Below are 26,311 nucleotides of genomic sequence, written 5' to 3'. Positions count from 1 at the left end.
CTCATACATGAAACTCCATCTGCTTTGTCATGGTCTTTAGAGAGGGTCTCCTGCTTTCCCCTAAGTCTCTGGACCTGGAAGGCTGCTCAAAGTTCAAAGGAAGATAGCCTCTTGCTTGCCCAGAAGGACAAAGGGTTCAAGAACTTACGAGGAGAGCCTACTTGCGGAAGGAATTTATTTCATAAAGCTGGAGAGTTTAGAAGGCCCCGGAGACAGAGAAAGGGGCATCTACATTAAAGAAAACTGGAAAGCCAGCTGCAGCTGGAAATTGTGCTTTGGAATTGACAGAGAGTTGAGAGGATCCATTTTACATTGTGGACATGTGGCCTAGCGTGAAAGAGGTCTTTCAGGGCCAGGCAGTTTAGAGACTTTTGCAGTACCAGGGTAGAAGTTACAGAACTTCTTCTAAAATCTTAGATTTGAAAAATGCTCATCTTTGGAGGACTGAAACAAGATTTCAAGTTTAGCTAAATAGACGCAACCTTGGCAACTATATTTTCCTAGTTTGCCTCTTTTTTCACCACAGAGTTCACGATTACCACTGAAAAAGTTCCTAAGTGAGAAGGCAAAACTTCTGAATGGGATGAACAGCATACCATCATATTTCTCTGTTGATGTTAAGCGTCAAAGGGTACCTAAGTCCTGTTCTCCATTGCTCTTGAGCTCAACAACCTGTATCCATCTATGCTGTAAGGCCTCATAGAGCACATGGGTACCTGAAAACGACACCCCTTTGACATACATTGATTCGTACTTCCTATTTTTCCCTAACCAGCCTTTGGAATTTTTTTTAAACTACTAATCCCTTCAGGTTTCGTTTTTTCCTTGTGTCATTATATTCATTACATTTGATTCATATTTACTAACTTGGTATTGGATGTTTAGCTTGTTTATTTACTAACTTTAACAGTATTCTGGTGTTGCTATACAGGTACCACATGTATTTTCTCTATGGCAGGACTAGGTGCTTGTGCTCATCCACAATGGATTCTTCACAGAAACCTATTTACTTAATAGGAATTGGATCAGTCTGATTGGTGGGCGCTCTACCACAGCTCCCATGAAGAGTGTTGCCCGTCCCTCCCATATCCTCATATTCCAGTTTTCTATGATAACTATAAATTTAATTGTATTCCAGTGCTTTAATGATTCTATAAAGATGCTCTGAGATCAGAAGGCCCAAAAGAGGTCAAAAACGACTGGATATATGAAAGATTTCCAGAATAAATACTAACTACATGAGTGAGTGATGTCCACGAAGATTCATTTGCCCTGAATATAAGTGAGCAAGTGGGAAGGTACAATTTATCGCACTCCATAAAATCATACTCCACAGGGTTCAGAATGTATTAGGTGTCCCACCTATTGCAAGTTTTGGGAAAATAACGTATATATTTTGGTGCTTACCATATCATATTCGAAATGTTAATGTAAACACAATACACTTTTTCCCTTTTAAACTCTGGAAGGTTTGACATGTTGAATGGTAAGGACTTTATTTCACCAGGTTTAGTAAATTTCACACAACTCAGAATCCCACCCCTGGCCCAAACTGGGGTGTGTGCAGAGGTCGAAAAACTCTGACCCACTCACAGTGTTCAATTTTAACTTACATGGATATCTTGTTACTCTGTCACTAATCTGGCCCTCACTGGGGTATTCTGAATACTGACCCCTCTAGCTTCTAGGCTCTAAGGAGACTTAGATGAATGTGGACCTGTAGTGCAACTATTCACGAGGGACATAGTAGTGCATTTTGTTTTAGATAGGAAGGTCTCTGATTTGTGGAGATTAAAACAAAAACACATCCACAATTTTTTTTCAAGCATTTTTTTAGGATTCTTAGAGTGATAGTTTCCCTTGAAAAAAACAAGAGTTGCAAGGATCATCTTGGGCTTTGGATAGACCACTTCAGTTCTATTCCAGAAAGTGTTCAGGGGCACAATATGAAGATTCTAGTTGTAACCTAAAGGTTGTCTTACACAGATTGAGGGTAATAATAAGCATCTCAGATACGCTGCTGGCCACTTTGAGTTGTGCAGGAGTACATTTTTGCGAAATTGGTCAACAGGTGATCTAGCAAACTTAACGGCTGAATTGAGAAACTCCAGGTTTTCTAGATATTTTACCCAAAAATCTGAGGGTGATAAAAACATCAGGACAAAAGTTGATTCCAGACATTTTGAAGCAATGCATCACAAATTAATGTGCATCTCGTGCACTACTGTGTAATACAAGGTTGTTCAAAAGATTATCTGTAGGTAATTATACAGTAAACGTCTGCGCTAAGACAAGTATGGATGAAACATATTTTAGAAACCATATATAGTAGCTGTATTTAGACTTAAGCATTTTAAATGTGTGAAATCAGTTTTTTTAAAAAAAATATCCTAGTTTATGAACAACCATTTGTAAAAAAAAAAAAAATCAAAACAATGTGGTGTATATTTGTGTTGCGCACGCAATAAAGAATTGGAAGCACGTTAATGTTGAGAAACATCATTGAGTACCATGTTTTCTCTATTCCATACTATGCACGCAGCAAAGATTGTGCAGATACATTTGCCTGTGTTTTTTTGCATCAGTGCAATGTTTTGTGATAGTTCCAGATGTCGTTCATGATAGCTTCTTTTAAGTTCATGGGCAACATGGTTCTGTAAGAAGCCAATTCCATTTTTACATTTATCGGCAAAACCTTCTAAGACAGACATTATTGTGGGTTCGAAATAATTCCTATGGAATCGTTTTGTGTTCAATTGACTTTAAGTCAAGTAGAATTTCTCATGCTTATTTTTATGAAAATTAGGACACCGTGTCCAAAGTGTCCTAATATCTTTAAAGAATCCTGTACCCATCTTAAAATAAATGTTATGGATGTTGAGTTTTAATTAAAAAGCGAAATATGCTGCCCTTTATTTAAAGGAATAACCTGACAGAGAAAGAAACTTCAGGAAAAATTCTTCAATGCAAAACATCAGAGATTATCAAGAGAACTACTTGCAAGTCATATACTGTGACAAGAAAAATAGGATATACTACACGGAAAATAAATTACTAGGGCAAAGCAAGTTTATAGAGCCACACATTTTTCTAATTTTGATTGGACCTTTCACCACCTTTATTGGCTTTACGCTTACCTTGAGGCAGAAGAACGTCGATCAGCCATTCACTGTGGTCCCTAAAGATCAACAAGGGTAGACATTAGTATGCTTTTCAATTCACATTATGATTTTGTAACTGTATGCCTTGATTAACAATCATAGGTCTTATTTTGTGTATTCTCGCTAATACACATCAAGAATCATAAAACAAGAAGTGTGGCTCAATGATTAGAGCGGCAGACCCTGATGCAGAGGTCTAGCCCGGGACCAGGGTTCAATTCCCTGCCTCGGTGGGTCTTGGGCTCAAAATTCCACGGACCTGATAATTCTCGCCTCGGTGCCTATTCCAATCATGGAGTCCCACTCTGCAACTCTGGGCAATAGCTTGCTTAATTTCCACAATGGCCCCCACAACGCTAAGGATGCCTGGCCTCTACCTTGGGGGTGCCCAGGAGTGGACGCCTCACAGGGAAAGCCAGGATGGGTTCCACAGCGGTATTCGTACAAGCGCCTTGAGACCCTTGCGGGTGAGTAGTGCGCTATACAAGTATCAATTTACATTTACATTTGCATAGAGAGATTTTACCCCTCATCGGTGAAAATACAGTACACAAGCTGAAAATACTGGAGCAAAGTTTCTGCTCTAGTACATTGGGCAATGATGTTAGAATTGCTGGGATACCTCAGTATGGCAAGAGGACATTCTCCACAGTATGCTTGATGAATGCATAGGACCTTAGCGGGTTGGAGTTTGCCGCCCACTTTGCAAATATCGGTTATGTGGAGTTTACCACACCTGGTAATCACCGGGAGCAGTAAAGTCTGCAGCCATTGTTAAATTTAGTAAGGTCAAACCTGCCTGAATTTAACAGCGGAAAAGACTATGGTATTTACTGTGACAAAGTGAGCTTCGTAAACTGAGCACCTAAATACCCGTTATTCCGCCCAAACTCCAAATTGGTACCATTTTTCACACCCAATAAATTCAAGACCATGGGAAGTCACATTTTAGAAGGTGCAACAAATAGCGCCTTCCCTCATGGGCACTCATCAGGGCCAGTATGACATGTACCAGTGGGAGCGTTAGTGAAACGTCAGTGATGTAATTCTAAAAGTCCGAAAACATCACAATTTGAGAGGAACAATAGATGGAGAGACTTAGTAGTATGCACCATTTTAACGGTTCTGTCTTTTTATATCACATATTTATTTTTAATTAGTTAGCTATAAAAAAATTCAGACAGTGAAATGTGCAAAATAGTAAAAGAAATACTGAACTATACTCTTTAGTTGTCTACAGTATTCAGAAGATAACAATACTTATATATGTAACTCAGAATATACAATGTTAGAAAGATAATCCTTTGCATTGTAAAAACCATCTTCTGTATGAATAAGGGTGTAACTGTTGAAGCAGTTCTCTTCAAGGTTTAGCTGAGAGTGGCCACTTAATGGAATTAGAATGTTTAGGTTTGCTTATCTTTCATGGGTAGATTTTTGATAAAACAATGAACAATGGCCAGGTGCAGTGTATTATGTGGTTCTGTGGCTGCTACATTTACAGCATAAATATGGATTTACTGAACTTGCCATATAGTATTCAGATTTTACAAAAACAAATGTTGCTGATACTCAGCTCAAAATGATACTTTCAGCGAATGTGCCTCATAATGTCACATAACTTGCCTTTTCTGGATGCATAGTGTGGATAACACTGCCACATAAGTTGGTGCTCCTTTGCCACAATACCTAAATATCCTCCCCTGGCACTCCCTCTGTGTTTTGTCCAGCAGCTGCTAGTTGGCAGGTGGCTGGTTAAGCTCATCCCCTTGCTTCCAGCGAATGGAACCCCAAACAAAACATTTGTTTACCAGTGGCGGGCTGTGACTTTCAACAGAGATGGGGCGTTGAGGGGACCAGGTGGCAGACAATGTAATAAATCACAAAGCCTTTAGGCTCAAAGTCAACGCTCACAATCATGACTCTTTACCAGATTGTTGTTTATAACAGGCCGGGATGAGAGCTCCGGAGGTGAGGCTCAAGGCAATGCAAGCTTCTCACGGTGTCTGTCAGCGCGCCAAATAGATAATAAAAAAATGACTTACCTATGCTCTCTTTCATGCTTTCATCTTTCTCCTTGAATGCCATTAGCACCTCATGGAGCCTCAGCCAACTACCATCTCCAAATCCCAATGCTGCTCTCATTCACTAGAAGGACTTTGGTGCAGGCTCTAGTGCTCAGCCGGCTTGATTACTGTAATGGACTATTAGCATCCGCAAATGAAGAGGTATTGGACAGACTTCAAGTGGTGCAGAATACCGCGGCCAGACTGGTCCTTAATGCTCCGCCCAGATCCGCTTCTAAACCTCTGCTGGAAAAACTCCACTGGTTGTCTGTCCGCCAGAGAGTTAAGTTTAAGATATGCTGTATAGTACATAAAGGACTATATGGATTAGGACCCTCCTACTTGGCAGAGAAATTTGTTCCGTATGTCCCCACGCGCTATCATAGGTCAAGTAATCAGATGCTCTTGAGGGTGCCCAGGATCAGAAGGGCTAGGCAGGGAGGTAAAGCACTGTCAGTGGTCGGCCCGACACAATGGAACAAACGTCCTCTTCTGCTGAGACAATGTCAGGATTATTTTAACTTTAGGAAAAAATTGAAAACTCTCATGTTTCAGGCCTAACCGGTTTGCCTGGATTTATTCAAACCTGAATCACTGTATAGGAATAACTACCCCATTTGCCACTGGTGTTTTTGGAGCGCGGAGATACTCCTCCGGGAGTCGATTCAAGCACGTTTTAAACCCACAAATAAATAAAATAAATAAATTCTGCAGATGAGCAGCATGAGAGCAGCACCAGGACTTGCTGTAGTGGGCTGCCTCGATGATCCACTAGGCACTGGGGGCTTGTGTCTTCTCTCCACCCAGATATCTAAGACAGCTAGGAGGAGAGATTTAAAGTGTGCATGTCTGGCTGGCTGTTGCAAGACAGTTGGCCAAAGTGACATGTGCACATTAAACTGGAGTGAGCAGCTCTCCCCTGCTACCAGTCAGCACCAATGGCCCGCCCTTAAACAGCTTGTGCTGGGAGCAGTGAAAAAGAAAATGGTAATTCATTTTATTACTATTTTATTTTACACCTTTGCTGCACTGGCAGCTGGGTAGGCGACACTCCTCCGCCCTAATGGGGGGACCGCCACTGTGTTTACATTACTCTACTTTTCTTCAGCAGACAGCCATGTTTGAACCCTGGTCTGCTGCTGGAGAAGAGACTGTGAGATCATCGCACGGGTGTGGTCCAGTTTATTTAGCTCATTCATTCAGGTGAGAGGCTGCTGATGCTTTCCCAGTGCCCATTTTTGACCACAGAATGTACGTTCTACAGCTGGTCAGCCACAGAGTACCCTTTAAAGAACTGTTAGGTTAGGTATAGCCACCAAATGGAATATTTTGTATTGCTAGTTCCATTCAGAATGCTCCATTTGCTGGCTATATTAAACCCCTAAACTTCCACCTTGTGTGCAAAAACCTCTTAACGTACTGCCAAAGCAGGTTCCCTGGTCAAAGGCCCTATCTAAACAGTAACAGATGCTCTATTCCAATCTGAATAGTGCCTCTTTGTACAGCATTTTTATGACTCTCAAGTTTCTACTCTAAATATAAATGTCTCGTCCATTCGATAATCACAGCAAGCGGTGCATGACGTTATCATCTTCCAACACTGTGTTAATTTTCAGATATACAAGGAGAATTAATTTATTTCCCCACCAGTCCAATAAATGTGTGATATGAATTCTAGTTTATCGAGTATTTTTCTAGCATGAACCAGTTTCGTTGCATTTTAGGCTGTGGGTCCGTTCGATAGGACCAATGTTTCAATTTCAACATTCTGGCCTGATTTCGATGTCGGGCGGAATTTCTTCTGCCTGACATAGACTCGGTCCAGGGACCAATTGTCACCCGGTCAGTGGAGCTGACGACCTTTTTAGGATGCGACCGAACACAGTTCAGTCGCATTCCTAAATTTCACTATGGGAGCATGCATTACAGCTATAAACTGGCCCTAATGCATGGCCGTAATGCATGCTCCCATACTGAAATGGGAGGTGTGGTTCATCCCTGCACCACTTGGCAGGATCCTCAAGGTGCCTGCCACAAGGTACAGGGATCAACAGGGGGCACCATTGGAGCCCCTTCGGCCTCCAACCAGAGGCCGTGCACCAAAGGGGGCCCTGCTGTGGGCCCCCAAACATGCTTTGCAACATGGTTTCCATGTCGGACAGACCGGCATGGAAACATGTCGGAAACCATGAATAGTGATCTCAAGGGTGGAAAGGCCCGCCCTTGAGATTACTAGTCAGCTTCCGACTGGCGGACGAGCTCTCCGACCCTGTCAGTAGCCAGCCGGAATGACCAGCTAGGTTGCTTTCAGACCGCCTCCATCATAATGAGGCAGTCTGAAAGGAAACCAAACGAGCCATTACGATGCAGCCCTGAAGGCTCCGACCACAGATCAGAGCCTTTACTGGCCACATCGTAATCAGCCCTTCAGTTCTCAATATTGCATGAACAGAAGTCTTCACTTGGGTACAGTGTTGGGGTGGATCCAATGGTTCTGTCGAGTGTGGCACCAGAATGAAGGCCTCGCGTCCTAAAATGCATCAGGGCTAGGTTAAATCTTCAAAAAATTGGATTCATGTGCAAAACATTCTGGCAAAGTGTGAAAAGTAAAATCTTTCCCTGGAATTTTTTTTTATCATACAACAGATTCACAACTATTTTTACAAATTTGTTCTGCTTGACAAAATTCCATAGAATTTTCACCATTCAAACCTCACCAGGCCAACTGATAAACCACTATGAGCCACCACAATGTAGCAAAAATTAATGGATGAAGAAAAAATGAGAAAAGAAGTTTATACATTTTTTTTCAATTTGTCTTTATAAAATAAATGTAGAAACTCCCAGGCCTAGTTATAGGATAGAATTTAAGTGCCTACTATGCAAAGACCAGTGCTCTATATAAACTGTAAATTATTGCAATCTTTAATAAATTATAAAGAACGCTCCGTAAACAACATAAAATGAAGAAAATGTAAATACAATACTTGGTCGCAGGCACATTGAACACTCTGCATTAGGAGAAAACCAAACAATAAACATGCCAGTGGGACAGACAATGCTGCAAAATGCATGAGAAAAATAGTCATTCACTCTTACCCTACCTGCCTGGCAGAACCAGGTTGGCAATAGACATACATCCCCAGCATAGCCAGTATGAAAAATAGCCATTTCCATGCAGACCACCCAGGGATAAATAATTGACGTATGTGGATTGATGGAAAAATTAAAACTGAGGAGCCACATTAAGAGAAACCAAATCATGGGAAGCCAAATTTAAGGAAATGCAAATACATTGAAAATTAGCAGAGGAGGACACGCCCCATTTCTCCTGGCTTGAGGTTGGCTGGTGGATGCGGCAAGCGCCTTGAAAAATAAAATGACAAGGAAATAATTTAATTGCCTATTTTCTTTGTCACCTTTAGCCTGGCTGCAGCAGACGGGGGACGTCACTCCCCCTCCCTCAAGCAAAAACCGCTGCTGTTGGTGGTTGTAATTGACAATTATAATTACCAACAGCAGCAACTCTTTTTCTCCAGGCAAGTTCTCATAATCTCTAATGCATATCTGGATCACTCCACTTTTGAACATGCCAAAACTTCACATGCGCAATGCATCCCGATGGTAATGTTCAGGTTCTACTCAAAATCACTTAAGTGGTAGCAACAATTAAGCTCGTGTCTTGCCTACAGTTCCTGACCAGACAGTTCCAACAGGCACTATCTTCCTCTCAACCATCTGAACACAGTCCTGATGTCTGGGTCCTACCTTCATATTATGGCAATGCAGGCTCTACAAATGAACAGATGACCTCCATATGTGGGGAGAAAACACAGCAAGAAAACTTCTACTGCATCAGATACAATTGTTTTTAGTTTTCCAAAGACAAATCTCTGCTTTGGGAAGTTTGTCTTCCGAAAGTAAAAGAAGGGCTGTTGTCTGCCATGCCTCTATGACAATGCAAATCTGCATAATTGGTTAAAGCAGCCCCTGCTAATTGCTAGACCGCAGATTTTTGAGTTTAGTAGGGTGGCCACAGCTCAATCAATCAATCAGTTATTTGTTAAGTGCACTACATACCCGTGAGGGTCTCAAGGCGCTGGGGGGGGGGGGGGGGGAGGGAGGTGGGAGCCGCTACTGATCGAACAGCCAGGTCTTTAGTGTCCTCCTGAAGGTCAACAGGTCTTGGGTCAGTCGTAGGCTCAGTGGGAGGGTGTTCCATGTCTTGGTGGCGAGGTGGGAGAAGGATCTCCCGCCGGTGGTTGTTCTTCGGATGTGCGGGATGGTGGCGAGTGAGAGGTCGGCGGAGCGTAGCTGGCGGTTGGGGGTGTAGAAGGAGAGCCGTCTGTTGAGGTAGGCTGGGCCGGTCTTGTGGAGTGCCTTGTGTGCGTGGATGAGAAGCTTGAAGGATATCCTCTTGTTGACGGGGAGCCAGTGCAGCTTTCTCAGGTGGGGGATGATGTGGCCGTGTCGTGGTACATTGAGGATCAGTTGTGCCGAGGCGTTTTGGATGCGTTGTAGTCGATTGATGAGCTTGCTCAGGGCTCCCGCGTAGAGGGCGTTTCCGTAGTCGAGTCTGCTGCTGACGAGGGCCTGGGTGACTGTCTTTCTTTCTTGTATCTGTCGGGATCCATCTGTAGATCTTGCGGAGCATGCGGAGAGTGTTGAAGCAGGAGGAGGAGACGGCGTTGACTTGCTTTTGTCATTGAGAGCGTTGAGTTGAGGATGATTCCCAGGTTGCGTGCGTGGTCGGTGGGGGTCGGGGCTGCCCCCAGTGCTGTTGGCCACCAGGAGTCGCCCCAGGCTGACAGCTGGTGGGCAGGTGTGTTTAGATTGGAAGGTCCCTGCAAATTAGAAGAACTGACTGATTCAGTAGAACCCAACACAAAACGTATGATCGACTCTCATATAAAAAATAAATCTAAGAATGCAGGACTGGCGTTGGAGGTTCAGTCAGCCAAAATATGGAGCTGCCATCACATTTTATATCTCAATGTAATGTTCCACCCTTTAACCTAAAACTTAAGATACCTATGTTCAAGAGTCATTTAAGCACAGGTATCAATTATTTCTGGCCTTCACTTTTTGGAAGGTGTATTGGATTTCAAAGTGGGATACACGAACACACAACATACCACAGCATGAATTCTTCCACAATACATGAGAAGGACAGGGTAGGACTGGTACAAAAAATAGGCCTGGGCACCAAAATAAAAGTTGGCCCCCATTAGTGAATGAGATAGTTAAAAACGGGACCATGTTTGCAAATTGAGGCAAACCTGAATTTATAAACACACGCTGTATGAGTGTTTTACAAAGTACGGAAGGCTTCATGGATTTGATCTTGCTGCAGGCAATGTTTATTTTAATATCAGGGAACTCAACAGTAACAAACAGTGGCAATGCCAATAGGTCTGGTTTTAAAGGAATGTTGTATGGCAACGTGAATATGCATTTGTGTGGAAGCAAAGGACTGTAGAATTATATTGGTGCATGTTAAAAGATCAGGCAACAGTTGCACTGTCAAGCTTAACCTAAAAACCCATGGAGTTAATGACTCCCCTCCTCCCATCTGTGCTGCTGCCAGAGAGGGACAAACACCATAAATTATCTAGTTATTTTAAGTCACTTTAATAGCATTACAATAATGTGTGTGTCCCAGAAAATTCAACTTCAGGATAAACAAACTAATCACAGCTGTGTGGAAGGCAAGCACTTTTTTGTGGAAATCCACAACTTCTGCCCAATCAAAACATATACTCCTCATTCCAAACATGTTCTGGAGCTAAAGCCCATTTCTAGTGTTCCTCACATAATTGTCTGGCAACATCTGTGCTGTCAGGGCAGACCATATAAACCAACCTAGTCATAGCCATAAAACAAGCCCACAAACAACCAAAAAAGCAGGCCACGCACATATAGGCAGATATAGTTAGAACCTAGTTTCAGTAGGAAAAGCATTTTTTGGTTTCTTACAACTTCAACACCATTTGACAAATCTTCACGAAATTCTTCAGAAGAGTGACCTCCTGTTTCTAGTTGTGCATGAAGAGTTTCGGGGTGATCCATCAAGCATGGGCCAAGAAAAAAGTGGGGGGTTATAAAATGTGTGTTACCCATGCCGTTTAGACACGACTACAGCCCGATCTGCTAGATGGAATTGCACCAAATTTGGCAGGGAGGTAGTTCTTGGTCCAGAAAGAGCCCTTTCTGTGATTTGGTGTAACTCAAATCAGTAGTTTTTGAAATATTGAAGGAAAAAGAAATATAGATAACTAGAGGCGGGAACCCTTTGGGAATCAAACAGATCTCATGCTGACATCTGATTGGCTGCCAACAATTCAACCAGAAAGTTTTGGTAGCCATTTTGGGACTCAGACTCAGCCAACTCCAAAACATAAAGGTAACAAAAAAAACATGAGAATGGGGAAGGGTAGGAATACGCTGACTCCCTAGGCCTGGTGCTGGGTCCTTCAGGGACCCTGCCTGGCCCGAAAACCTTTTATTTTTTACATTTTTCCTCAGATTCAAGAATTTGAGCAAAACAAAACAAAATTTGGTCTCCCGCGCCTGTTTGTATTTCAGCCCCTGGGTGGGACAGGTCCCCGGGGCATATTTAAAAATATATTATGGGCAGGGTGGGGTGCATGCAGCTTCCTTCCCGATGGCGAGATGGGCCACAGGGACCACCAACTCCCCAGGGCCAGGCTAATGTGCCAATTGGAGAGCTTTTTTGAAAGGGGAGAGGGCCATGCGGCCCCCCACCCTGGGCCATTTTTGGCCCTGGGGACCACCACCTCCCAGGGGTAGGTCCTAAAATAACAAAGGAGGGGACGTGCAGCTCCCCTCCCGGAGACCATCACCTCCCAGGGCCAGCTCCCTATGGTCAGGGGTACCCACCCCCGGGACAAAGCTCTGTGCTCTCACTTGGCGGGAGCTGCCAAGTGAGAGCAAACAGTAAGGGTTTTATTCTGAGCTTGGCGGTACCAGGAAGATCGCCAAGCCTGTGGTGCACCCACCAGATTCCGAGTTGAATTCAGGGCTGGCAAGCAGTGCAGCGGCGGTGTCACAGGGCAGTCTGTTAGGCTCAGAGGAGAGCCTAAGAAGCAGACCGCCACAGTGACAAAGCCTATTGCACGTTCCTGCACGGTGTGGCACGCACCATGTTGTACATGCCACATCGAGCATGAATGAAGGTGCAATTACAAGGTGCCAAACATGTGCTCCCTCGCATGCATCCCCATGGCCAGATGCACCCAGGGTCTCTGTTAGGGCCCCTTACCTGCATTTCTGCCACCCTTTTCAGGGCGAGGCTCTCCACCATGAAATGGGCGGTGGAATAGCAGGTTTTAATACGCTCAGCAATGCAGGTATTGGCACCACCAGCATTTAGTGCCCTTTTCCACACTGCCACCAATAGAGATCAAAGTAGTAAATGTTAAATATGTTCATATATAAATGTAATATTATGTAATTAAAATAAATTCCACTAATATATAATACTATAAATTGTATATTTATAAAGTATATTTGATATATACTGTGGATTTAAAATTAATCTTTCAGCACATGGGTTCGCCGACAACGCGCCACCTGATTACGGGAGCAGGATCCTGGAAGGACCCTTTTGTTGGATAGACTGATTATATATATATATATATATATATATATATATATATATATATATATATATATATATATATATATATATATATATATATATATATAGTGAACATAATCAATAAAGACACACTAACAGTATGGAAACAGTTGGACTTCAGAGGGGTTAGATCTACTACTCCCACTCTAGTCTAAGCAACAGTTAGGAAAGCGTCAGATTTTGAAGGGGTTAGATTCCCGATTCCCACTCCAGTCTAAGGAACAGTGATGAAAGTACAAATAAAGTCATATTAAATTATTTAAAATTTTGAGCACTAACTACAAAACATTATTAAAGTATACAAAAAGAAAATTATTTATTGAAAAAAGTTTAAAATAATAAATAACAAATTAAATTACATATAATGTCAACTTCACTAATGACACAAAAAGTCAAATATAAATCACGTATCTATTTATGTTAAATTAATTTAAAAATATATTATTTAACAAATATCATCTCTGAAACAAATTTTCACAAATGATTACATTTGCAATCTAAAAAAATATATAAACCATTGTACATAATTCATTTCCAAATAATACTTTAAATACATATACTCATATTAAAAAGTGTTTTCTTAGCAACCCACTCACCTACAAAAGTATTAAAAAATAAATATTCAATAAACATATAAAAACAAAAATAAATAATAAAATAAATGAAACATTACACCAATCCCACAATATCTAAGAAATTAATGTCCATAAGTAATAATCACATACAAATAAAAATTTTTATCAAAGATAACAATTATTAAAAGGTATGTAATTTACTTCAACTACTCATCACATTCTCCTACAACCTTAGCAACCCACAACTAACATATAACTTAAATAAATCAGTTTTACTCAATCTACATATCAAATAAGTTAATTAAAACTAATTAATAATAATTTCTATTTCTTTAAAAAGTAATTTCCTACCTTATACCCCAACATACCTCTACTAATGTATAACTTGAATAAATAGGTAGTAAACTATTACATAATTAAGAATTAATTTTATAATTATTTAAGAGTTAAAAACAAATTACCAATAAATGTAAATTATTTATAACTTAATTAACTTCCCTTCTAATAACCCTACAAACACAACACACTGCTAAATGTAATACACTACTAAATATAACTTACTATAACTAATAAAAATACATTAAAAATCATTTGAATATTAAATGTAAACTATATGAGGAACACTAAAAATGTGCATAATTAATAATCAATTAAAGATGCTAGATACAAATAAAAAATAAATCAACAATAACATTAACATTTATATTTTAAATACCTTCCCACCCTGCCCCCTTATAACCCACCAACCCGCTACAACACTATATTCACTAACAACATTAAGATAAAAGAAATATCACTTAATGTTACGTTTTTAAGAAGTGATAACAATGAAACCAACATTAACAACTAAAATAATATAATACCTAGGGGACTCATTACGAGTCTGGCGGTCCCCGGACTACAAGGCTCGCGGGGTGCGGCGGTGGCGGTCTTCCGACCATCCTATTACGACCAGAGCAGTCGAGCCACCCAGGGAGAACTGCAGCAGCCAAGGATCAGAGATGCCTGGCAGTGGTGCAGTGCTCTTGAGGCCGCAATATGCTTGGCAGGGCTGCTGCTGTCCCGCCAAGAATATTACGAGTTTCCTCACAGCCATACTTTTCATGGTGGTGTATTCGCCATGAAAAGTGTGGCGGTGAGGAAACAAAGGGGGCACTACAGGGCCCCCCTGTGCCTCTGTGCCATGGGGTGTTTGCACCCCAGTACCTGCACTGGATGTACTGCACCAGACCATGCCGTGCAGGTACTGATTTTGACATTACCATTGTGGTGCCTAATTCATAGGCACCGCCGTGGGAAGGCAAACCAACCACCACACAATAGAAAATTTCGAATCTGGTGGTCGGTTCAATCACAGGTTTGGCTCACAATGAAGCTCTAAAACATATTAAAATAATTTTAAAACAATATGTTTACCACTATATCACTTATAACAATATTAAAAACAACAATACTCTTAAAAACGATGTTACTTACCAGAATACATTGATATTCTTGACAACGATATTCTATACCATGATATTTTTGTGTCCCAATATTTTTTTCTGATGTTTTGGATTTCTGATATTTCAAACTCAATATTTTGTCCAAACACCAGTCACATGGCCTACAGGTGTAATCTTTCAGCCCTCTTACTCTTACTTATGGTTTTCCTTTGAACTTCGAGAGTCCAGGCGCACCTGCCGCCACCTCGAGAAGGCCTGGAGGAACTCCCAATCCACAGAAGACCATAACTTCAAAGCCGCCACCAAAGCCCACCACCAACTCATCAGAAAAACGAGGTAAACAGCGATCGAAGACAGAATATCCCCACACGCACACAACAGCAAAGAACTCTTCAACATTATCAAGGAGTTCGCCCAATCCACCAGTGAGTCTACTGACATCCCTCGCTCACAGGACCTCAGCAACAAACTCAGCACCTTCTTCCACCACAAAATCAGGACCATCTACAACAAATTCAACAAAGACAACCAACACACTGAACTAACCACCCCGACATTCTGAAGCCAACGATTGACAGCTGGACAGCCCTCACCGTCAAAGGCACACTGAAGACGATGAAGTCAATCCACTTCAGGGCACCCACGGACCCCTACCGCCACCACACCTTCAACAGAGCCGCTGACAACATCGCACCCATGAGCCGCGAACACCATCGCACCCATTCTCCGCCACACCATCAACCGCTACCTGCCGAATGTCTCCTCACCGATGACTGGAAGCACACCGAGATCAACCCCCTCCTGAAAAAGCCCTCCACAGACCCCACCGACCTCAAAAACTACAGACCCATCTCCCTGCTCCCGTTTCAAGCAAAAGTCATCGAGAAAGCCATCAACAGCCAATTTGCCACCTTAATCGAAGAGCACAACATCCTCGACTCGTCTCAATCCTGCTTCAGAAAAAAACACAGCACAGAAACCGCCCCCCTCGCCGCAACAGACGACATCCGCTCCCTACATCCTCCTCGACCTCTCAGCGGCCTTCGATACAGTCTCCCAATTCACCCTAGTACGCAGACTCCACGACGCAGGGATCTGGGACAAGGCCCTCTACTGGATCTGCTCTTTTCTCTCGGGCAGGACACAACGGGTCAGACTCCCTCCTTTCCTCTCGGACCCTACACCAACCACCTGCGGAGTCCCCCAGGAGACCTCCCTCAGCCCAACGCTCTTCAACGTCTACATAGCTCCGCTCGCCTCCATCGTCAGAGCCTACGGACTCAATTGTTTCATAGGCAGACGACACCCAACTCATTCTCTTCCTATCCAGCGAACCCAAAGCAGCCGTACACAACTTTGAAGAAGGCATGGAAGCTGTCGCCAAATGGATGAAAAGCAGCTGTCTACAACTCAACACCGACAAAACAGAAGTACTCATCATGGGCCCACACCCCGACCCCTGGAACGACACCTGGTGGCCCCCCGCCCTGAGAAGCCCACTCACCCCCACGGACAACGCATGAAACCTGGGTATCATCCGGGACTCCGACTTCAAAATGGACTGCCAGATCAACTCCGTCACATCCTCCTGCTTCCACACCCTCCCCCGCCTATGTAAGACCTTGAAATAGATCCCCCTTGAGCACAGAAAAACCATCACTCACGCACTTGTCACCAGCAGACTCGACTACGGCAACATACTCGGGAATAAACAAAAACCTTATCACAAGCTACAAAACATCCACAATGCTGCCACAAGACTGGTCCTCAACATGCTATGACCCTGCCATATCTCCCAGGACATGCGCACACTCCTCTGGCTCCCCAGCGAGACTAGAATAACCTTCAAGATCCTCAACCACCTAGAGGTTGACATATCTAGAGTCCGGGACCCTGACACTCAGCACCAGCTTAATATTAAAAGGCAGGATTATAAACAATTGCTCCTAGAGGACGCCAATAGATGTGCTCTGGCCACCTGACATCGTATATGCGAACAAGGGGAACGCTCTGGCAAATTGCTGGTGTGGCTGGAACGAAAAGGGCAAACAGCGAGGTGGGTGCGTGCAATTAAGGGATCTGATGACGTCCTGATTACGGACCCAAGGGCCATCGCCTAGTCCTTTGCGAACCAATATAAGACAGTATATGGTATCCCACAAGATTCTCATGCATCGAAGGCGGCGGAACTCCTTGCCACTATCGGAGTGACATGCCTCTCGGAGCAGGATAAGGAGACATTGGACGTTGACTTGTCCGTCGATGAAATTCATAAGGCAATTCAAGACATTCGAGCGGGTAAAGCGATGGGCCCGAACGGGCTCCTGATCGAGCTACTCAAACCTATGGCTTTCAAACTTGCACCTCATTCACTGAATCTATACAATGAAAGTAATGATAATGCCCTCCTCCCAAATGATATTCGTGAGGCCACCTTTGTAGTCATCCACACAACCTGTAAGCCGGTAGATGAGTGCGCCTCGTATAGGCCTACTTCCCTGATTACGGTAGAGGCTAAAATACTAGCCAAACTATTAGCGACTCGTCTGCTCCCCTATCTCACTGACTTAATTCATCCAGATCAGTCGGGATTCATGCCAGGACGGAACACAGCGGCCAATTTGCGTCGTGTACATGGTGCACTGGGCTGGGTTAGACACGCTAGAAGAAGACGCAATTCTACTGGCGCTTGACGCCAAAATGGCATTTGACACCATTGCGTGGGAGTACTTGTTTGCGGTTCTTGGCCGCCTAGGGTTCAGATCCAAATTCATGGGGTGGGTCAAATTGCTATACACGCAACCCATGGCTCATATTTCAGTGAACAATCATCGCTCCACTCTGTTCCCCCTGTGTCGAGGCACAAGGCAAGGATGCCCATTGTCGCCACTCCTTTATGCCAGGGTTCTGGAGCCGCTCGCGGTTTGGATAAGAGGAGACCCGAGCATTAGGGGCATTAGATGGATGAATAATCACGAAGACCGCATATCACTGTACGCAGATGATATTTTGCTTTATCTCGCCTCACCGACGCGCTCCTTGCACTGTGAACTTCACATTTTTCACATCTTCGGTGTACACTCTGGGTACCAAATAAACTGGTCAAAATCCCAGATGTATCCCCTTTGGGGAGAGCCACCGTGGAGTCCCTGAGACTTCCGGTGGCTTCCCAGGGCTCCAGTTACTTAGGGATTTTCATCATTATCAATACCACGCTATTTTTTTAAAGAAACCTGTCGGCCCATTACAGAGGTTTCACTCAGAAGTCACACATTGGAAAACACTCCCTCTGACCTTGCTAGGATGTGCATCCTTATTCAAAATGCTCGCTCTGCCGCAGTTTCTTTACATGTTACAAAACACTCCCATTCCGGTGCCAGACTCCTATTTTTCGCAGATTGATGCTGTAGTGCGAGATTTATTGTGGGACAGACCGCCTCACATAGCCATGGCCAAGCTTACTATGGGATGGTACGATGTAGGTATAGGTCTACCGGATATGCGCCTCTACTATCAGGCTTCACAACTGATTGCTATCAATCAATGGGTCTTCGGGTGACATGATGACCCCAGCTTTTGCACTGACCATTGGCTGTTAGGGAAAGGGGGCTACAATAGAGCATTGTATATGAACCACAGGAAACTGTGTTTGACCGGTCCTGCAGCGCGTACGGTGGAAGGGTGACATGGAGCGCAGAGGTGTATGGGCTGGCAGGGCCGCCTTACAAAAGCTAGCCCTCTATGGGAACCAGACATCCTAGGATGGCTTAGTGCCTGTGCAGGCTTTGATAAGTGGGATATGATAGGGATCTCCACGTTGGGTGATTTGTGGATCAAGGGCAAGAAGGCATAGTTCTCAGATCTCCAAACTAAGTATCAGCTAGCGCCGTCAGAGAGCTTCGCTACCTCCAGATCAGCCATGCCGTTGACTCCGCCCTCCCTAAAGATCTCCCCTTCCGGACTACTTCCCCCTGGAAGACAGGCTCTTGCTGGATCCTATGAACCGCAAAGCCATTTCTCTCACATACAAGAAATTGATCAATAACCGAGTCGATCCAATGTTGAGGCTGAAGGCGGCTTGGGAGGCTGAGTTGGGGGAGCTAACCGATGAGGATTGGCTAGAGGCATTGTCCTCACCCCGGGACGTATCCATCCTGTTGCGGCTTCGCCTAGTGCAGATAAAATTCTTCACTGGGTATATTTTGATGTCACACTGCTACACCGATTGGGCAGGCGACCCGATGCTCGCTGCATCCGGCACTGTAACCAGACGGGAACATTCCTGCATATCCTATGGGGCTGCCCTCGCATACAAAAATACTGTACAGATGTCACCAGACAGCTGACTAGGACTTGTGACAAGCCTATCCTCCCAACCCCCACACTTTGTCTCCTTAATATCTGGGAAGCAATGGACCTCACACATGCCGAACAATCATGGGCCACGATGGGGTGGTGTATAGTGAAACGAAACATTGCTCAGAAATGGGGTGTATACCATACCACTACTAAGAGATTGGGCAATAGATATGGACCATGCCATGATTGACGAAAAAACAGTATATAAAGGAAGGGGGTGTTCACGTAAATTGGGTCACAAGTGGGGGCGCTGGAAAAAGTATAGGGGAGAGATATGTTTCCCGCCGACAGTAGAAATGAGGAGGGAAATACTCATGGGATTAGAGGAGGGTGCTGATGAGATGATGGCACAAGCAGCGGACAATCAGGAATAGATATGTATTGATGAAGTTTCCTGACCATGGAGCATGTAAGTGACCCGCCTGTAGATTGTAATGTAATTGTTGGAATATGCTGCCTGGAGCCCCTACCGGATTTAAGATGCTGTAATCTTTTGAACACCTTTGCACAAGCTATCAATGTCATTTCTTTACTCCTACTATTGTTTCTAATAAAAATTGTTTAAAAAAAAAATATCCTCACCCACGTACACAAAGCCCTCCACAACAACGAAACAGCATATCTGAACAGCCGACGTAACTTACACGCACCCCAGAGAACCCTATGATCAGCCCAGCTCTCCTGCGCCGTGGTTCCCCACACCAGAAACACCAGATCGGGAGGCCGCTCTTTCTCCTTCCTCGCAGCCAGAGCCTGGAACGCCCTACCGCTCCACCTCAGACAGACTACATCTCTCCACGTCTACACGAGAAACCTCGAAACTTGGCTCTTCTACAGACCCCCTCCTTGATGGACTGGAACCTGCACCTCCCCTCTTCCCCAGTGCCTGGAGACCCTTACGGGTGAGTAGTTGTGCTTAAGAAACACATGATAAATTGATTGATTGATTGCACAGTATGTATCATAGCTCATCACAAGCGCCTTACTTAATAGTGTTGCTACTGCTCCTGAAATCAGACTGTGTGTATCTGGTCAATGTATCTAGAGCATCAATCGCATACTCACCCAGTTATTCGCTGGCTGCATTCCTCACATAGGTAGAGCGGAGGTGGTTTATCACCCAGTGCAACAGACAAAGAGGCATCTAAACACATCTGAAAAACAAAGCATTGTGTCTTACTGTCAGTGCCTTATTCAGTTTTCTCTGTGCATGACGTACATTTTACTAGCCAGCTATTTGCCATCTAAAGCTATGTGTTATGTCTGTGACCTTTTATTAAGTGGCCCTTGCTGTCCATTTTAACTAAGCATGTCTCCAAGAAGAATTCCAGAAGGGATTGCTGTGACTTTAAAGCAATGAAACTGCTGCTTGCTACCAATCTAGGAGTCCAAGTTAATATCCTATATTTGCAAGAGTCTATGATTGGGAGGTGCCTGTATCATTTCCGCAGAAAGAGGAGCACAGCTTAGTTCAGTTGCTGCAAGGACACACAGTATAGAGTCAGCTACCTAACAATACCATAACACAAGGGATACAGACAAATAAGAGACTGTTCAGATGAGAATAAGCTCCTAAAAGGGACCTATACCAGGGGCTGCATAATGGATAAGGTTCACTGCCCACACTGTGCGGCAGCACACATTTAAATCTGGGTGCCGACCACCACCTGGGATAGGGCGCTGTATCACATTATACGCGATGCTCACAAGAGCATTAGTGCATTAGTGAAAGGCAGAATGGCTTTTTGAAGCCACATATCTGCCTTTCACTGTGCAAGTGTGAACCCAGCCTTCATCTGATAGAAGTGCAGAGATACCCATGCAGGCCACTATAGAGAGTGACTAGACCTACCTGCAGGGGAATGCTTAGGAGATCCCCCTTTCCCACTTTAATGAGGTGCCCCAAAAAGGGGTTACACTCACTGTGCACCAAACCTATGTTTAGGGATATGAAACAAGTACTTCAATATAGAAGAGAGGCAAGGGAGAACTTCAGAAGAGAGAGCAAAATATGTTGGTTGCTGCATAAACTGAAAGGATTCGATGGGGCGTAAAATGAGCTTCCTGATTGGATTATAGGGATGAGCTCTGTTGGTGAACTGGCTATTAAGATGAGAAATGTCCTGCGATGGCATTTGCTGAGCACTGATTGTGAAATAGATGCATATGGTGGCAAAAGCAGGCTGTGCATAGTGCATACCAGTCGCTGAGGGTGGGGTTGAAATGAGTTGATAAAGCGTTGTTAGGATCATGGGTTTGCATTTTCCAGGGCCCAGGATATGACGTCTAATGCTGGGTTATGGGTCATGAGATTAAGTGACTGACTTATATAATATTTACGGAGCTGTAGGACAAACCCTACAGCCTGATGTCCAGGGGCCCCAGCCCTACATGGCACCCCCATGCCTTCAGGGGGCATCATTTAGCTTAATACTAATAAATATATGCAGGATATGGGGGACTCAGGGCATCTTCATCACATTCTGCAGGGGGCCCACATCATTCTGCGTTGTGCCACTATTTGTGGAGAGAATGAGATGCTCCCATCTTGGCATTCACTGAGTGATTGTTATGAAGGGTGCAAGGTTGCGGGCAAGAGAAAGAAAGTAGGGCGTATTGTGTGTCACATTCTTATTTCAGGGTCTCATTAAATAGGTGAAAAGGCGCACAGTGAAGCTGGAGAGAGAGATCATGGTGCATGTAGTAGAGGAAAGCTGGGAGTACGCCAGGGATTTTTTTTATCCTTTTGAATGTGGGCAGGAGGCAGTTGGTGGGGCAGGAGGGATATTGAACACAATTATTAAAATGGCGCAGTCAGAGGAAGATGACTCAATAATGGGCGAGTCAGTTAATGTGTCTAATAGCAGCATTACATCAAGGGCTTTTCATCGATTATATGTGTGTGAGGAGTTTATTTGAAGAGTGTAAGAAAGTAGGGTATTAGTTGTCAAGGATGTGATTCCTTTACAATGCTGCAACCTTCCATTTACTCTGTGTAGCACTTGACTCTGTCAGGGCACCGAAGCAGGGCAGTCCTAGGTCTACTCCTGGGAGGTTGTGGGGACTAGTAACCCATTTCACTAGTATGCAGCAAGCAACACCCAATAAATCATTGCCCAGTCAGTGCTTTTTCTTATACCAAAGAAATATGTTTATTAGGCACACTACTGAATTCTATGCATTAATTCACAAATATGTACAAGTAGACCGATGGAAAAACCTATCGTACCACCTTCCCAATAGTTCACGCCCCTAGTGAGCCTTGAACCCTATAACTACAATGTCCCTAACATATGCTAGAAACAATATATGAGGCTGTTGTTATCAAAAGGCAGGCATATGTGATGTGTCAAGGTATCCCCACATTAATAAAAGCAGCAATAGGCCATACAAAGTTAATGCAACACTTTTAAAAATGACTATGGTGGTACCATCTAACAGTGATATTCATGAAGGCCTGACAGGAAAGCATTTTAAAACATATCAATGACCTTCATTAAAATATCGAATGTTTACCGTTAACCCTGGGCCTGTCAATGAAGCCTTCTCATGGTCTCAATGAAACCATATAAGCAGTGGTTAATTTGTAAAAAAGAAAATAAGTGTCGGGGCTCAATCAGGAGGCAGCTTCGACCAGCCCATTTCTCCTCTTAGTACGCTCTCTAACACATAACCAACCAACCCTACAAGTGGGGAAAGGATGTAGTGTAATGGCCAGAGCTGCTGACTTCGAAGCTGCGGAACCAGGTGAGTCTTGGCGTCGGCTCAACAGCTTGTGATTCTGGGTGAATCACTTAATCTCCCTGTGCCTACCAAAAAAGGAATGTGTGCATAACTGGTGCTCAAGCACCTGTGTTGATGATTAAGTGCCATTGCTGAGCACCGGAAACCACCGGCTCAAATTAAGCACTGCATATAACATTTCCTTTTTAATTCTGTCACTATCAATAAAGCATCGCTAATTAGATTAAAAGTATGCATGAGTCTTCTACTTGTATTGTGCTGCCACTGCAGCTTTAAAACCAACCAGCAAGGGTTCCTATTCTCCGGAGCCTTTCTGAAGGAAAAACAATCTAACTCCAGGAGTGTTTGGAAACTGATGAAATGTCTCCCGGGATTAGCCACACAAACCACCAGAGAGACTTGAGGCAACATCTTCACAATCTTTGCTGGAGGGGTTCTGCACTTCCTGCAGATCTCACAATGCATTTTAGAACATTGGTGGTGCCCCTACCCACACCATGTCAAATGGCCACTATATTAATTTTCGAGTGCTCCAAGGACTCTGGGGTGACATGTAAATGTGAAATGAGCAGCTTTTCTTTTTCAGTAAGGTGAAGTTGCATCACAACTTTTTCATTTTTGTAAAGGGGCCTTAATCTGAGTATTTTCCTGTTTTTTTTTAAATTTCATGTGCCCTTGCCCCTTTGGAGCACCCAGTGATTGTGCTTGGCTGGGGCCACGTGTGGATACCACTGCTGGTGTGGTCCTGCTGACTCCTTGCTTGGCCAACACTGCTCTGTTTTGACATGGGAGCAGGCATCTCACTTTTTCCACCTGCATCCTAATGGGTGGGTCATCTTTACAGCATACGCGACATAGGTACTGGGCATGAAGAGTGAGAAGAGGCACAATGGGACGGCCTCCTCAGGAGAGTGGTAGTGCTCCAATTTCTCTGTGCCAGGGACATGGGGCCACCTGTAACAGTTTGCTTGTGTCAGTCCCCTGGGGATGGCGTTCCTGGGGATGAAACTCTTCCATGGAGCGGGGGCCCACACACACCGTCTCTCATGGTTTCATGACTGTGCAACTCCTTGGATCCTAGCCCTCCCTGGGCCTATTTTAGGAAATTGAAGCTGAGACTGTGTGCTCTGTTTTTTACACAGTCGCCAACTTGACCATACCTCTCCTGTTTTCTCTGGCTCCAAGGGGCTAATTGGCACAATTCTGATGTTCTTTTGCTCCTGATGCCACCAGTGGTATTTTCTTTAAGCCTCTAAATTTGACTTTTCTTGGGGAGTTTGATTTTGACACTGTCCTCCCTCCAAGGTGGGAGAGCTTAAGGCCTGTCCTTTTGTCCTTCCGCTCCTGGTGCTGGACCTGTGCTCTGTCTGGGCTCCCCGCACCTGCCTTCGCACAAGGGCTTCAACAAGCAGCCACTTCATGGCCTGCAGTAGAATACCCTCTCTGCCAAGCTACCAGGCCCATGGCTTTGGTCATCTTGCAGGGCACCTGTGTGTCAGCATTTAAGTCAGTGTCTCCAGCCCCTCTCATGGAGGTCACCCATTGGTAGATCTAGTCCAAAGACGTTCCAGGGGAGTCGTCCAGAGTCCCACCCAGCAAGTCTATCCCTCTACTGTCCCTCAGATGGTGTAAGGGAGCCAGCACCACTGGCCCCAGAGAAAACCTCCTAGTCCCTGAGTGCCAGCCAGAGTTCAAAAGCCCTTAAGTCCACCCTTGCAGTAAAGTAATGTGGCTTTTCCTTTTGTGTTGGCGCTTCCAGCTTCTCAAAGTTCTCCATGTGCGGGGGATTTTAAGTGTGGGTGGAAAGTTCTAAAAGGTAGGCACCTCTGCCCAATCAAAGGTTGACACATCAGCATTCCACTCCTGCCCCAACCCTCTTCCACACTGAAGTACAGAAAGTATACAAAGAAGGTGACGGGTGGAATGTTTGGATTAATCGCAGCCATTTGTAATCCCTTTGGTCACATTCCATTCCATCGTTATTTTGCCCACCATGCCCACCTCAGTTTGGACCCAGTCACATGCAAATCAGTTCTGACCCTGCTATAATAGGAACAGTCCAGCCTGACCTGCCAGACCATGTCCTCCCTGATGCCGAACACAAGCAACTCAAGACTAGTTCAACTTGATTGGGGCTCTTCAATCAGGTGTAGCTTGGTTCCAGTGGCACAGTGAGCACGGAACTCATATTTGGGCACACCTGTTGCAATTAGGACATTGCACTGAGGTATACTAAAAAGTGATGGGCGGAAAGTTGGAACTAATCTCAGCCACTGGTAATTACTTGTAGCCTCATCCCAGTGAATTGTTATTTTGCACTCCATGCCACACAATTTGAGCCTACCCATATGCCAATCAGTCTTCACCTTGCTCTACAGCATTCTGGGACATGTTATGTTATGTTATGTTATGCGTTTTTATTTGGCGCACAGATGCTCCAGCTAAGGAGCGTCCTGGCGCATTCCAGCCCCTCTTGTTATTAGTTCCAGAGGTCTGGTTGTTCTTCTTTGTTTCTGTGGGAGTGCGCCTTTTCAGTCCAGGTGCTGTGTGAAAGGTAATTAGTACATGCAGTTTCTGTCCCCATCCCTTCCTTTCACAGGAACAAGTCCAAGCACTGTCAAAAGGCTGTATTGTGTGGGAAGGCCTTTAATCATCCTGTTGATCAGCAGATAAATTAACTTGGACCTGTAGGGGGAACAAAGGCCTTGAATCATGAGCCCAGTCAGAGAATTATGTAAAATCTCTGAATGTCAAATGGAGTACAGATATCGTAAAAACAACTTTGGATCTGCACTCAGGGTTCCCAAGGATTGGTATCGAGCCTGTATCCCTGGACTTAACTAGGCTGAAACTGTACTTTGGCACAGATTTTAGTGATTTTACTTTTCAGTAATCAAGACAGATGTACACTATGAATGCCCACTCACATACTAAGGCCTATCCTAGGTCAGCACCAAACCCTGAAGCTTTGCTTCTGTGACAGACTATCTGTACACAGATGCCAGGCTGATCTAGAAGGTAGTCTGACACACTTAGCCCACACAAGGGTGCATTTGTGTCATCACAAATAGGCATAAGCAACCAGCCCATTGCCTCTTACCTTAGCTGCGCAGAATCTGGCCTTAATTTAAAAGGCAAACACTGGTAGTTTGCAATCTCATTCCATTATAACAGAGTTTTACAGTGAGTGAGACTCAGTTGATGGGACTCACTAATAGTAAATGTTCATAACTGGTAATCCAAAGGCAATCATGGGGGTAAAATGGGAAGATCCCTTTTGCTACAAGGACAGAGCGATTTA

The 26,311-nt window shown here is 44.1% G+C and overlaps 1 protein-coding gene across 1 annotated transcript in view; it reads right to left on the bottom strand.

The window, feature by feature from the left end:
• UNC79 (unc-79 subunit of NALCN channel complex) overlaps positions 1-26,311 on the bottom strand; it is a 644,685-nt gene that overhangs the window by 475,909 nt on the left and 142,465 nt on the right. Inside the window, exons 9-10 of the mRNA XM_086937713.1 lie at positions 20,332-20,420; positions 3,138-3,178 (exon numbers count right to left, since the gene is read on the bottom strand). Of these exons, the coding sequence (XP_086793839.1) occupies positions 3,138-3,178; positions 20,332-20,420 (130 nt within the window). The remainder of the gene's footprint in view (positions 1-3,137; positions 3,179-20,331; positions 20,421-26,311) is intronic.

Source organism: Lissotriton vulgaris, chromosome 9 (genome assembly GCF_964263255.1).
Source record: "Lissotriton vulgaris chromosome 9, aLisVul1.2, whole genome shotgun sequence".
Classification (NCBI taxonomy): domain Eukaryota; kingdom Metazoa; phylum Chordata; class Amphibia; order Caudata; family Salamandridae; genus Lissotriton; species Lissotriton vulgaris.
Note: the sequence above shows the minus strand (reverse complement) of the source record. Positions and strands in the feature narration are given on the sequence as shown.